The 14764-nt window shown below is 44.2% G+C and overlaps 3 protein-coding genes across 3 annotated transcripts; all 3 read right to left on the bottom strand.

The window, feature by feature from the left end:
* Positions 1-408: 408 nt before the first annotated feature.
* Positions 409-2275, bottom strand: LOC108099801. Its single transcript, XM_017203428.1, has 2 exons — positions 1846-2275; positions 409-1087 (listed from the first exon to the last, which is right to left on the bottom strand). The coding sequence occupies exons 1-2, from the start codon at positions 2273-2275 to the stop codon at positions 597-599; spliced, it is 921 nt and encodes a 306-aa protein (XP_017058917.1). The 3' UTR covers positions 409-596.
* Positions 2276-3294: 1019 nt separating this feature from the next.
* LOC108099982 (polycystic kidney disease protein 1-like 3) lies at positions 3295-7316 on the bottom strand. The gene is given in 5 exon segments (XM_017203679.2): positions 3295-3930; positions 4405-5123; positions 5683-6054; positions 6682-6951; positions 6953-7316. Coding segments are annotated over 5 exon segments (2223 nt in total). The 5' UTR covers positions 7223-7316; the 3' UTR covers positions 3295-3338.
* Positions 7317-7745: 429 nt separating this feature from the next.
* LOC108099736 (allatostatins MIP) lies at positions 7746-13061 on the bottom strand. Its single transcript, XM_017203357.1, has 2 exons — positions 12726-13061; positions 7746-8848 (listed from the first exon to the last, which is right to left on the bottom strand). The coding sequence occupies exon 2, from the start codon at positions 8844-8846 to the stop codon at positions 8202-8204; it is 645 nt and encodes a 214-aa protein (XP_017058846.1). The 5' UTR covers positions 8847-8848; positions 12726-13061; the 3' UTR covers positions 7746-8201.
* Between the last annotated feature and the right edge of the window lie 1703 nt (positions 13062-14764).

Here is a 14764-nt window from a genome sequence, read left to right as displayed (position 1 = left end):
AGACAGCTGACCCTCAATCCTGTCCAGCTTCTTCTGGTGCAAGGCAATGTGATCGATCATCGGCCTTAGCGCCTGCAGGCAGAATGCTCCACATTGGTTTGGCTGGTCATGCAGAAGACACACAGAAGAGTCCTTGGCCAAGGATCCCAGAGAATCCCACGAAAGGAACAAGACTAAGCTGTATGTGAATGACTTCAACATATTCATTCCGAATAACTACAGAATCACGCGAGTGTTTAAACAGAACTGATTCTGGATTTATTTACCTAAGTCCGATGAGCATTTGGAGTAGGACTGATAGGTGTTATCAACAAAAGCTCATCAAAAAACCCACCAAAATAAAACAATGAAAGCTTTAAGCCTGAAAACACTCATTGTATTTATAAAATATATTCTTTAAAAGTATATTTGTATATCTTGTTCTTTTAAAGCAATTACTAAATAAACAATCTGTCCTTTGAATATAATCATTCACATCGTGTAATCTATACAAGAATCTAATAAAAACTTAAATTTGGGTAAATGTAATATATTGCGATACTTCCTGATTGATAAACTGTCCAAATGGAGAGAATTTGAATGCACTGATCACTGATCTAGGTTTCCCGGGGCGCCTTCCCAGCTTCCCGTCTTCTCCTCCTCCGCTTGCCCACCACTGGAGGTCCGACTCCGACTCCGACTCCGATCCCGGGAACGGGAACGGGAGCCAGCTGGAGCAGGAGGGGATTGCTGATCAGGGCGGCGGCGATGCCCAGAACGGTGGCGCTGGCCAGCGGAATGAGGAAGCTCTTCGCCAGGAGCGCCTTGGGCGACAGTTCCGGCGATCCCTTGTGGGAGAGCACCTCGTGCGAGTCGACGGGGTACGAGCTGTAGGAGTAGGAGAAGTCCGGCGGATAGTGGCCCGGATCCGGCCGGGGTCGGTACACGTGGTACGGCACCCCCGCCTCGCCGCTCCCGGAGTAGCCGTGTCCTTGTGAAGGTCCTGGCTCGTAGCCATGCCCATTGGCGGAGCCGTAGTCGTAGGCGTACGGGTGGCTGTCGTAGGCGTAGCTCTTTCCGGCACTCCCGCCGCCACTTGAGTAGTGACCTGCGTGGAAGAGAGTTTCGTGGTTAAGTAACAACTTAAAGTTAGAGTCAAGTATGAAGTACTTGAAGTCAGTAAAGTTAGAATCAAGTACAAAGAACTAAATTAAGGGCTGAAAAGGATTTTACAACGGTTATTAAACAAAAAACATATTATAATTAGAACAAGAACTTAAATAAATTAAATATTCTCTAGTCTTCCGGACTTATTGTTTTATTGCGAAGAGTATTTGGCTGCACTTTTATGTTTAAAACTCTTATAATATGCATTTCCGTATTCCGTAAAAACAATGACATCTTTTAAAATCCTTGTAAAATATTTTAGGTGTGTAGTGAATGTCAAGGACCTGGGAAGATATATTCGAAAAATTTCAAGTATGTTAAACAATTGACTTAATCATTCCTTCAATTGTCGTCGATTTATAAAATAAGTTGTAGATGTAAACGAATATTATTTATTAAACTCACTCAGCAATAATAAACATTAAAATAAATTCAAAATCGGATTTTGCTGCATTTACTAGTATCACTTTATCTTAAGATAATACGCTTACAAGGTTAATGACCATCGAAAGATTTTAATGAACTTCAAAATGACGTGATGTTTTCGAGCATTGAAGCAATATATATAAAAGAAGTTGGATAATCTACGAAAGTTTTTAACAAATTCCGAAATTCTTCTAAAATATTTCATATATACTTTTATATGAAACGTAACTCAGATGAAAAGATCTGGCAGATCTGGTTACTCCGACCACTCACCCACGCTAATCCGATCGTGAATGTTTCCGCCCAACCTCCACTTCTCGTAGGCCTCGCTGAGATTCTCCGCCTGGCTGGATGAGCCTCCTCCAACTGGAGGCAGCGCCCCAATGGGCTTCGATATAAAGCCAGCTGCCGTGCTGTCCAACTTGGAGGCTGAGCTGGAGGCGGAGGAACCCGGTCCCCGGTAGAACTCCGGCGGAGGATCGTAGCTCTTGGCTGCTGCCGAGCCCAGGGGATCCAGCTTAACGATGGCCTGTCGCTTCCGGGGCTGCATGGGCTTCCAAGACTGGGATTCGGACTCGGATTTGGATCCGGACTGAGACGCCTGGATCTTCGGGGAATTCTGCGCCTGCGCGGCTGCGATAGTTATGCAAAAACCGAGCCAGAGGCCAAGGGCCGCGAGTAGCTTCCCCTTGATCGCGAACATTTCAACTGAGTGCGCCGCCTGCAAATCGGGCGACTTTATAAGGGTCCCACCACCCAAAAGCCATGTCGTCACCCGGAGTGGTTGGCATTTCAAGCGGTGGCGACAAATTGCAGGCAGACGACAATTTCAGGCAGCGATTTCAAACGATTTCAGGCCGCTGGCATTGAGACGTCTGCAGTGCGTTTCGACGGGTAAGTGCGATTAGTGCCGCCAGCTTGGGAGCTGCTCCCGCTCCCCAAGACGTTTTCCCAATGGTTCTTTCCACACTCTTTCGACAGGCGGCCGTTTCATCAGCGGGAGCAGCGGGCATGTAGTTGCCAATTTGTGCCTCTCGCGGCTTATTGAAATAAAGCGTGCGCACCCAAGATCTGTAACCCCCAGCAGGTGAGCAGCCCGAAATTAGTGGAGTTATTCACGCCCCCAGGGGGCAAAAAAAAAAACACAAAACAAACACAAGACACAATCATCTTTTAATTAAATCATTTATCGCTGCCTATTTCGGCTGCATTTCAGCTGTGGATGTTCAGCGAAGGGGAATGATCGGAGGTGAGCTCGAAGGAGGGTCTGAAAAAGCCAACTTTGGTGCAAAAGAAAGTTCACTCTTTGGAAAATGCGTACGTCACTTGGGGAAAGAGTTGCTTGAGAAATGTTACAACATATTTTAGATTGTTCTTGATTATGCACTTAAATTTTTTTTGGATTTTTTGTTCGACACAAGGTGAGAACCTGCCTTAAATTGTTACTAAAATAAGAATCTTGAATTTGTTAACCTTACCTTACTTAAGAAAGAAAACAAGTTGGGGGATAAATCACAAAGTAAGAAAATAAATATAATATTGTTTAAGAGGAATCATTTAAAGATCCAAAGTCAGCGAGACTTAAGTTAAATTTACTCGTAGATTAGAATAAGGTACTTTTAAAATAAATAATAACGTACTTGTTTTCAAAATTATAAGAAAGATTTGATCTTTTTATATCATGTATATTATTTATTAAAGATTATAGATGAAAAAAAAAACATGGAATAGCTATTCCCCAATAGAACCTTAACAAGCGAAACCGTTTATGTGTCCGACTTCTGTCGCTTTCGATACATTTCCGGCATGTCCTCTGGATCGGAATCTGAGCCTGCTGGGGAGGGCAAGTTGCCGTCCTCGTCGCCAAGGACCAAGCGCTCGAAGATTTCCAGCTGGATGTTCAGGATGGCCATCAGCTTGAAGATCCGATCGCCGCGCCTCAGGTAATCCGCATGTCGCTCCTCGTTGGAGAGCCTCTCCTGTGGGAAGCTGGCCTTGCCACTCCTCTCCTCCTTCTGTAATCTCTTCCGCTCCCGTTTCCTAAGGGACAGCTCCACGTTCTCGGAGACTGTGCGTCCGTGGCGATTGTACCCATGGTCCACGCAGCGAAAGCACCGCCCCCACAAATTCATGTACTCGACGCGCAGGAACTCCATGAAGGTGATGTGCTTCCTGCCCGCCTGCTCCTTCAGCTCCCGGCCCGTCTCCTCGAAGTAGTCGTAGATGACCGAGGCGAACACGTTCAGCAGGATGATGGCCACCAGGAACACCAGCACCAGGTAGAGAAGGAGCCCGAGGAAAACCCCTCCGTGAAAGAACTCGGTCGGCCGGACGCCCGCGTTGAAGCCCACTGAGTACCTGGAGAAAATTTCAAATTTTAAGTCGCTTAAAACATAATTTTAGTCGAAGTATGGGACAGTATGACGGTGAAAACTATTTCTACATTCCATTGAAAATATTATATTAAACAAAGATGGATACAAAATATGAGTAAAGCAAAGAAAACGAACTTACCATACAAATATTGACCTAGTATTAATTGTTTGAAAAATATTAACTTTAGTAAATTCCAAATATATAATAAAACAGAAAGTTAGTGAGATTAAACATAAGCTATTTACCACAAGAACTTATTTACTATTATGAATTAAAATGATAAAATATCATTTTAAAAACATTTTCTTTAGTTTAACAAATACTAAAATTAAGGTTAATTAAAAATAACTTTGAGCTCTACCCAGTGTTTAGTTGTTGTAGCAAGCATATTTTCCAAACTTAGCTACTCATCAGAGAGCGATACCCGATACCCAATACCCGATACCCAATACCCACCACATGCAGGTGATCACGGCGGCGATGATGTGGTGGAAGACCTCGGCGTTGTTGCCATTCGGCACGGCGAGCGCCATGCCGATGCCCATGAGGAGGACCAGGATGATGAGTCCCAGACTGGCCACCGCCCGCCAGGCGGAGAAGAGGGTCCGGGAGAAGTGCTGGAAGACGGCGGCGAACTGAAGGACCTTCCACAGGCGCAGGGTGGTGATGCAGATGAGGAAGCCCTTCACCATGGCCAGCAGCTGGTGCAGGCGCAGCGGTCGCTGGAAGTCGAGGTACTGCCCCCTGGTGTAGGTTTCCACCATCTTGAGCAGGTTGTCCGTCTCCATGTCGCGCATGAGGGTCAGGCCGAGCAGGAAGGCGTTCAGCAGGCAGATGCCCACGTCCACGATGGTCCACGACTCGCGGATGGCCCTCGGGTCGTGCCAGAGCCTCGAGAGGACGCCGCGGGCGAAGCTGATGATCAGGATGGCGTACACGCACAGCACGAGCAGCTCCCAGCTGGTCCGCATCTCCACGGTCGCCAGCATCTTCACCGTGTCCACGTGCGCCCGGGAGATCTGCACCCCGAACGGGGTGTTCTCCACCCGCAGGGTGAACACCGTGAACACGTTCGCATCCGCGTTGTACATCGCAAAGTCGATGAACAGGGCCGAGGTGTTCCTGCTCAGCCAGCCGTACTCCCGCAGGTACTCCACCTGCTTCAGGCAGTTTATCTGGCGGAATCAACTTATATAATAGGTACCTAATAATTTTAATTATAAAATACAATCGAGTGAAATCGTATCACAAAAATGTTCCGATCAGCTACACTCTTTTCAAGTATGATTATGAGTTAGTATGAATTAGTAAACATTCGATCAAATATATTTAATTAATTATTTAAATTTATTTGGATATTGTTATAATTATCTAGCGAGGAAAATTTGTAAGCCACTCTACTCGATAAGAGTTTATGGGACTGATTTAGATACTTATGGTATGCATAAACTATAAATTTATTAAAAGATACATAAGAAAGAGATAGAATTGTTTTCTACCCAATTGGACTTATCGTTTTTTAAATGAGGAATATTATATGACGAGTGCCCTCATGTATTCTTGTGTATTACTTTAAGGATTAACAATAAAGTTTAATAAAAGTGTTTGACTTTGAAATTGAAAGTGATTGGTTTTTATTTATTTCGTTGTAATAGCTAGTGGATTCCACACTATGGAACTATTATTCCCGAAACAACATACTATGCATATAAAGAGCTGTAACACTTAGCAAACCTTAGCGCTCATCATGAGAACCACGTAGCCACGGCGCTCGGGGTAGTTGTTCAGGTATCCATGGTGATCGAAGTTGAGCAGCAGGCCGTTCAGGAAGGTGGGCCTAAAGTCCGCCGGAATGAAGGGGTCGTAGATTCTCCAGAACTTGTCCGTGTAGTGCAGCCGGTGGTAGGGAAGCTTCCACTCGGGGGCATACGTCTTCTTGTCCCACTTGGGCTTCCCCCATCCGATGTGCGCGTCCAACTGCCGCACCTGCCGCAGGCGCACCACCCCGATCCTCTGCCACTGCTCCATGGCCCACCAGCCCTCGTGTCCTTGCACGTCCTTCACGAAGAAGCTCTCGACCATGGTGATCTTGAGGAAAAGGTGGATCTGATGGATGAAGTTTGGATCAAGAGGGGGCGACAGACATTGAAATAAGTACTTAAGAAACACACGCATCTGCACAGATCATCAATACTTATAATTATCAAATAGATAAACGATTAAATAAGTAAATCAGGGGATGGGCTACACTTAAATACGACATTTTCTTATTTCAAATTTTCAGACAAGAAGTTTATAAAAAACTTATACTTTGGTAGAAGCAATTCTGAAGAAAAGAGTTTAAACGGAATGAAATTATGCCTTGGGGCTAAACAAAATCTTAACTTAAATCAGTTTATTTTATACAATAATCCTACCACTACTAATAGTTAAGTTGAATTATTAATATTAAGTTAACTCATATATGTACATCACTATCAATTTGTTTCTTCGAAATATTGATATAATAAATTATAAAGAATGGAATAATTAATTAGCATCAGATATAATGGCTCCGATCATAAGGAAACGATTTAAATAACAATAATGTGCTAAATAAACGCATTATTAATTAAACTCAAGTTCATACCGCCCTTGAATTTGGTTCTAATAACTACTCAACGTAATGCAATTGTACCTTTTTAAAGTTAAAAGGCAAATTCAAAGAACAACCTCAAGAAGAGCACTACCCACCTGGTAGAGGTAGTAGACCTGCGACAGGCCGAAGGAGACGGAGGTGTTGTCGAAGAAGAGCCGGTGCATGTTGTTGGTGTTGAAGTAGTACTCCTGGCTCTCCTGCGTGACCACCAGGAACATGAGGGTCAGAAAGAAGGATCCGAAGAGCAGGAGGTCCCCGGAGATGTGCTTGTACCGCCTGTTCAGCATCTCGTTCTGGTGGCCCTCGGTGATGACGAGCTCGGAGCGCAGGCCGCGCACCTGGATCTTCAGGAGGGTGATGTGGTTGTGCTTCTGCATCCCCCTTCTCCGCCTTGATGGGCGGGTCCTCCCGCGGCCAGGTGGCATAGTCCACCGCCTGCACCAAGTAGCGGATGGGCTCGTAGATGAGGAACTGGCAGAAGAACACCAGCACGATGGTCACCAGCATCGTCCTGAACCTCTGCGGCTCGTGCACGAACCCCGAGAAGATTGCGATCAGGGTGAAGCACACCAGCAGCACGAAGAGGGTCACCCCGAAGCAGACCAGGTCCTTCGGCCTAACGTTCTTGAAAGCCATCTTTGCTGGTTAACAAATTCTTTTCCGTTGCGAAAAACTTAACTCAAATAATCCTTATTGTCAGAAACTGGATGTTTGCACACTTGATATTTGAATCGCAGCTCACTGGGTGAAAAAAAATCAAAAGGAATCCTAATTGAAAAAGCACTTCATATGAATTGGGAAAAATTTCCATTAGTTTTGTTTGAAATTCAGTTATACGAAAATGGATTAACATATTTTTAATTACAAGAATAGTTATAGTGAAGAAATTTAGTTGTGATATATCAATGAAAGCGAAAATTGAAGGCATGCTCTCGCAAAAAAGAAAAAGTTTCAAATGATTTTTAATAGTAAAAAATATTTAAAAAGAGCTTTTTTATTTTGAAGTTACCCTTTAGAGGGAAAAGTATATACAAATTAACTTTCTTATTGTCATTGCAAAACCTTTCGAAATACTTGAGATTGCTTTAAATATTGTTTGTTTATTAATATTTTGTTTTAAGTGAGAAAAATATACCCACACCAACCAATTCGAGACTCGTTTTTGTGACTTTCAACGTTCTTGTATTTAATATTGATAGTTGCCATTCGTAAGGTATTGATGTATAGTTAGGTATAAATGTATATGCACAATCCATTAACTTAGTTAACGTTTCTAGATTAGAGTAGGCTTCTTCCGAAGGATCCTCTTGTAGGTATACTTGGAGACTAGTTGCTAGGGATTGTTTGGGATAGGGATAGTTGACTAGACACGCAGATATAGTGCGTATAGTGCGTATAATACTGGCTGATCCGGATCGATGGGACCGCCAAAGATCCGGCGACTGGCGAGCGCTTTCATACATTTTCGGAATTGACTTTCGGTGGCCCGGGAGATCGGGAGAGCGGGATTCCCCTTGGACACTGAGAACGGAACTCCTCCTCCTCCGCGGAGGAGGAAACACACATGCTACATACGGTTAGATACAGTTGGATTAGTTGATGCTCCCGTCACGGATTAGTTGGCGGGCAGGGAGCGCTGCGAGCGCTTGCCCCATCCGCCGTGCAGCTTCTGCCACTGGTCGCGCTTGCCCCACATGCCCTTCAGGTTGTTCCAGGTCGGCTCCCGCTTGCCCCATGCCCCCCTGAACTTGTTCCAGCCCTGCGCCTGCCGCCGCTTGCCCCAGGCCACGTTCATGCTCTTCCAGGCCCGCTTCTCCACGTCCGGTTCCCCTCCCAGCTCCTCCACATCCTCTCCAGACTGCGATTGCGATTGCTGCTGCTGCTGCTGCTGCTGCTGCTGGGATGCCTGTCCGCTGGCCAGCCGCTCGAAGGTGTCCCAGTCGATGGTGTTGGTGCCGTCGGTGATCACCAGCGGCACAAAGTGCCCGGTCATGTAGATGTCCGGATCGCCGGCGTCTCCGCCGGACGACCGCTTGCCCCAGGAGCTCTGCAGCGACTGCCAGGCGCGCTTGCTGTTGCCGTACAGGTCGCCCTCGCTAAGCTGGTCCAGCACCACCTGCTCGGAGAGGCCCCCGCCGCCCGGCTCGTTGGAGGCGGCACTGGCCGCTCCTCCGTTGGCCACCAAGCTGCCGCAGGCGCTGCCCAGGATCAGGAGCACCAGCAGGAAGCCGTACGTCCTCCGCGTCTTCGTGTGGGCCATCACTGTGAAAACGGGCGAAATGGAGGAGGGAAATTTCGTGAATGAAAGCCCAAATTAATGCTGATGGAGGATGGAGGTATGCACTCTAAGAAAACAAATATAGGAGGCGCAAAAGATTCTTAATTTTGAGTTAAATGTTTAAAGTGCTTTATTGCTTAAACATTAAAGTTGACTTTGACTTTGTTGTCTGAAAACCATTCATAATCATTTTTGATTATTTTATTTATTAAAAAAAAGTGCCTTTAATGATGATTTTGAGGTATCTATTTAAATGAAAACAAAATAAAATACATAAGTAAACAATGTTGAGAGAACATTAATAAATCATTTTCGATGGAAAAAAAATATATTTATTACGATATTCAATATTGCATAACTTTTGAAAATTCCCGAACTAACAGCAAGAAAGTGTAAATTATAAAATACATTGTTTTAAATTTATATCTACGGAACATTAACAATTTTCAGGAATTTAATAAAAGCAACATTATTTACCGAATAACATTGCATAAATGCTACAATAAAAACAAAATAAAAAACCCAGATTAACGAAATAAAATAAAATAGAAATAAAGTATTTTAGCATAATTGATTTTCGATATCAAACTTCGAAGTCCACTGATTTAAAAATTTCTTTTTTATAATTCATTTAAAATAATAAAGTAAAAACAAGTCAGGTACACTCCATCTCAAATATCTCTCAGTGCAGAGGTGCAAATATGAATGAATAAGTGCCGAAGGAAAGACTGATCCCGAGGAGAAGGCGCGACCGCACTGGCGGAATGCTCAATTAAGCCGCTGCCAACGCCACTCGACTGCTCCCTGGGGGTCCTGCCGCCTCCCGGAGGCTCCCCTGGAGTCCTGCGGCAATCATTTCCGCCCCCGGCCCGCGGAATTAAGGCAACATGCGCTGGAACAAGAACAACGGGGAACAAGAACGCGGGGAACAAGCGTAGCGATTTAGCTAAATAACCTCTCTAATTGAAAGCGGTGGGGGCCACCTTCCGTGGGCATTTGGTGGAGGCGTTCGCTGGGTGGCGGGGAGTCCTTCTCCGGCAGGATAACTGAGGTCATGCCGTCTGTCGACCGCTGCGTTAAAAGGCAGCAGCGCATAACAGTTACAATTTATGGCCTATTAATGTCCCTTCTGGAGGTAGCAACCAGCGGGGCAACTGGGGAGCGGGCCACTTGGGGGGAGGGCACTTCGGAATGCGAGTAGGCCAAACAATGGGAAGTGGGGCACGGAGCCATCGCAGCGGATGATTGGCAACCGGAATCGCCGGAATCGCAGTCTATAATGAGGCCTTAAATCGTTAATACGCCGCCCCACAGTCAAGATTATGGTCCTGTTTACGCACGGGCTTAAGTGCCTTGCGATTGCACTTGCGGCCACTCGACAGACTAGACAACGCAGCCGAGGAAAGCCAGGGAAAACCCTTGGAAAACCCACCCAAAGGGGGTGGGGAATGGGGCATTTGTTTGCACTTCCTGCCAAAGTAGTTTTTCCTATGCGTCCGCATGAGCATCGCAACCATATTGATTTGCATACATTGTTGCGTTGGCTGTCAACAGAGCCATATCCTGCTGAAAGGACACTCCAAGGAAGCGGAAGCAACAGTGTATTATGCGGGAATTATGTGCTTATTATTGCGAGTTTTCCTACATTAGCTTAACCTTTGAAGCCCCTCAGAAATGTTGCAATTAGACAGGCTTTAAATCGATTCATAAAGTTACACCCAATAAGTTTCTGGATTTAAAATGTATAATTTTTTAAGCAACTGCAAGGTTTTAATAAATGGCTAGTGAATCAAACCACAGACGAGATATATTTTCAATACTTTCAATATTTTCATACCATACATCCTAAAAATGAATGATATTTTTTTGGCAATGCCTTTCATCTTTTTGGCTTCGGTTTTTAAATAGCAAGCTCTTTATCACTTTTTGAATTATTATTTTGATAGAATGCCTCTCCGAATAGACCTCAAGATTGAGCAATTAAAACTATCCCTGATTAGCCAAACCCGATTCCCCAGTTTGCTCGCTTTCATTTGAATTATCGCATTATAATTTGGCGTAATCCCCGTCAGATTTTCTGGTCACTGCAAGTCAGCAGCAGCAGCTGGTGGGCGCCAACATGGTTAGCCATCAGCCGGGAATCAAATATTCAAAGCCTGGCAAAATCGGAGGAGTGGTTCGTACATATATCTTATCTGGGAGGTCGCCTGATTAAATGATGTTGCTGGCAGCCCGCTTGGATTTGCTTGGCTAATTGAGAGGCGTTAGCGGTGGGCCAACCCGTTCCTGGATGCGGACTGTCCCAGTGGCTCCAGTTTCCCAACTACTGACTCCTGACTGATTGTCCGAGTGCAGAGTTGGCCGCTTTTTTCCGGCTTAGTTCGGACTTAATTTGTGCGCTTGTCGTTGATTGATTGACGCCGCCCAGATGAAAGTTTTAGCGGCTTTGCGCCAAATTATAATATATAGCCACCGCGATGATAGAGCACGCATCGAATTTTATGGCCCCAATGGGTGGAGAGGGGGTTGGGGGACAAAGGGCAGGCAAACGTGCCGGGTCAACTTGTAATTGAAATTAACTGAAAATATTTATGGCCCTTGCGGCTGACATTCTTGCGAAGTCGCTAGTTGACTCGCTCGGCTCCATTATTAATTTGCCAGCCTGTTGCAGAATTATTCATGTGGTGTCAGGACATCGGATCGGACGAGTCCTTAAGGCGACATCTCCTTCGAGTGCGGCAAACAAATTTTCGCGCCAAAATTAAACAGCCCGCTGCAAATCGAATTTGCCGCTCTCCTATTTTTTGTATGGCTCGATAAATAGCTAGGGCAAATATTTGCCAAAGGATGGCAGTTGCCAATAAGTACTTTGTTTAAATAGGTTTCCTGCCGGCACCCACGCACAAGGACTCGTCGCCTGTTGCCGCCGAGTGTGAATGGAAATCTTCTCGGGGACATGGGCATTAACGAAAATTCGTAAATAAACAAAATATCCGCAATAGCGTAAATATACTGCTCGTCTCAAGCAGGTTGGCCGTGGCTCTCCCTTCTCACTTCTCACTTCGATTCCGTGGGCTGTTTGCCGAAGGAGTTCTGCATAATTTTGCCATGCTGCGCAAACAAATTTAAGCTGATGAGTCCTACAACTTTCCACGAGTGGATTATTTTTAAAATTTTCAAATTCCATGTTTGGAACGCAATTGCTTGGAATTTTTGGCGGAAATCGCTTCATTGGCTTTTAATAAATAATTGAAGAGAGCTTCCTTTAAATTTTACACAGGAACTACCTTTAGAAAAATGTGTGACTTAACTTTTGAAACATTTACTGGCTTTGAATCACTTGTAAATGTTTAAAAAAATTTTAAAGAAAATAATGGACTTCGAAAACGTTACTTGTGTTATTTTTGTATTATTTAACGCTTAAGAAATTTTCCAGCCTTGTGTTCACTGCACTTTATTAGCACCTTAGATATACTGAAAGCTTGTATGCATAGCTTCTCTTCTTAAATACTGAACGATCACCAGTTTTTTTTAATTACTTAAGATAACATATGTTTAGATAAAGGTGTAGTAAAAACGGTATGTCTTAGAATCTAAAATGTTGGGCCATATTATAGGTTTGCTCAAATTACTTAAGAAATATTCCTACAATTTTAAAGCAAACGTTTTCTAATTTTGATTTTGAAAAATAAGTGATGAAATGCAAGCAATGAAAACGATTCAAAATAAATTTACCGAAATGCTTCAGTATTTTGCATTCAAACAACAAGCAATTTAACCACAAGAATTCATTTTGGAAATTTATTTCCTGTGGCACCCAATCGAATTACAAGCATATTGAATTTCGAACCAACCACTCACCTGAGTCAATTTCTGCACGATTTTTGCGTTTTATTGTTCACAACCCGGAAACTGTGGCCAAGGTTTTTAAATTGTATTTCGAATTCAGAGAAAGTGGGCTGTTTTATTCAATTTTTTCACATGGAATAGCGTTTGTAAGTGAATTTACGGCGCCGACTGCAATTCAATTAGCGCTTTCGCTTGACCCGTGCGAAAGTGGTTTTGTGGAGCGAGGGCGCTGTTTGTCCTGCTTTCCGGTCTCTGAATTCTGAATTCTGATTCCAGGTTTCAGATTCCTGGTTTCTGGTTCCTGGTTTCTGGTTACTGGTTTCTGGTTTTTGGATGTGCGCAAACCTGTTGATCAACTGCTAATGATACGCAGCCCGGTGCGGCGCTCGCTTATAAATCAAAACGGAAGCGAATCGCCGCCCGAACGCCAATCCAAGTGTCCACGAATGGAGCTTCGTGTGTGGGTGTGTATGAGTGTGTGTGTGTGTGTGAAGAGGACTGCCGGCTGCGCACGCACACAAAGGCGGGGGATATCCGCCTGTCGCCGTTTGTGCAACGGAAGTGGCCGAAACCGAAAAGTGTGTTGCCTATTTAGCGGGGCGAGTGGAAGGGGAAGGGGGAAGCCCCTTGTTTCAGGGCACACATGCGCGATTGTTTGCTCTGACTTCCCCGAATCCGATGAACCCCCGCCGAACTCCCCAACCGCAAAATCCCCGGCTAGCCGTTGCCGATCCCCTGGGAACGCCGGTTTGCCTTGGACTCATTCAAATTCAGGCTCACGCTCTCCTTGGGGCATTTAAAATTAAACACTCCACACTTACACTTACGACGGGCAAATGGAACTAACAACTGAACGGCAGCATATTGCATATTGCATTTCTTTGTCGCCGGGCGGCGATTGAGCGACCGGGCACAAATACGATTCCGCCACTTAGCATCCACCTTCGCAATATACTCGATGCGGTACTCGATGGCCGATACAACAGTCAATAGGAGTCCCCGCCAGGAGCTGAGCACCCGGACGAGAACCCTTTTAGTGCTTCATGAATATTTATGGCGACACAGCACCTCCTCGGTTTTGTGGCTAAAAAATGAAGGAAAAGGCGCTTCTTCAATTACAAGACTCGCCCCAAAGATGTCACGTGGGTGTGCCTGTGTGTGTTGTGTGTGTGTGTCGCACATCAACAGGTTTTCATTTGCGGCCATTTGATGGCACGCCGAATAAACGATGATGGGAATATTTATGACACTCCTCTGCCGGCGCGTATAATGAATGGGCTCCGAGACCCCGAACCCGATCCCGATCCCGACCCCTCGCCCATTGCTGACATCCCCGACCCACCCGGCGATAAGCTACGTAGCTACTAATTGATTTGGCCCCTGATAAATCGCTGCCGACTCTCAGCGCCGCTGACAGCTACATGTGTCCGCTCCTCCGCAGAGAAGCACGGAGAGAAGTCTGATCGATTACGGAAAGCTTATTGAGAAAAACTGGAACAGTATATATTGTCTACTTTTCTTTGTTAAAATAACATTAAAAGTATTGGAAACTTAAAAAGTTAAGAAAATAAAGTAAAAAGTATAAATAGCTAATGGAGATGTTTGCCATAATAAACGAATATATTTAAATTTATTTAAAGAAAAGCCTTTCGAAAATATATTACTTAATTTTTAATTGAAGTAAATCAAACTTTTAATCTTGTGAATTCATTAAATATAAAAAAATTAAAAAGTAAGAATTTGTATAGAAATATTAATTCATTTCTTTCTTTATTCAGGAAAACCATATATAAACATTTATTCTAATTTATAAACAAGAAATGATTTGTGAAAGTGGCTCTGATATAACATAAGACCATATTTACTTCCTTTATCAAAAAAAAAATATATATATATCTTATGTAAAAGCAATTTATTATTGTTATTGTACTTTTTGTTATTCTTCTGTGAGGCTTATCAACATTAATTTTTTTGAGTGCTCTTGATTAGAACCGGAGTGCAGCAGCAGAAACAGAAGCAGAAGCAGCAAACGAAACGATTGTAAATCATTT

This window comes from Drosophila ficusphila, unplaced genomic scaffold (assembly GCF_018152265.1).
Source record: "Drosophila ficusphila isolate 14025-0441.05 unplaced genomic scaffold, ASM1815226v1 contig_106, whole genome shotgun sequence".
Lineage (NCBI taxonomy): Eukaryota > Metazoa > Arthropoda > Insecta > Diptera > Drosophilidae > Drosophila > Drosophila ficusphila.
This window is presented reverse-complemented; position numbering and strand designations above follow the sequence as displayed.

What these genes read in the sequence shown, in the direction of transcription:
- LOC108099801 (XM_017203428.1), bottom strand. Translation starts at nt 2,275, where the DNA reads ATGTTCGCGATCAAGGGGAAGCTACTCGCGGCCCTTGGCCTCTGGCTC. An exon ending in TCACGATCGGATTAGCGTGG is followed by an intron (nt 1,088 to 1,845) that starts GTGAGTGGTCGG and finishes TCTTCCACGCAG; the next exon opens with GTCACTACTCAAGTGGCGGC.
- LOC108099736 (XM_017203357.1), bottom strand. Translation starts at nt 8,846, where the DNA reads ATGGCCCACACGAAGACGCGGAGGACGTACGGCTTCCTGCTGGTGCTC.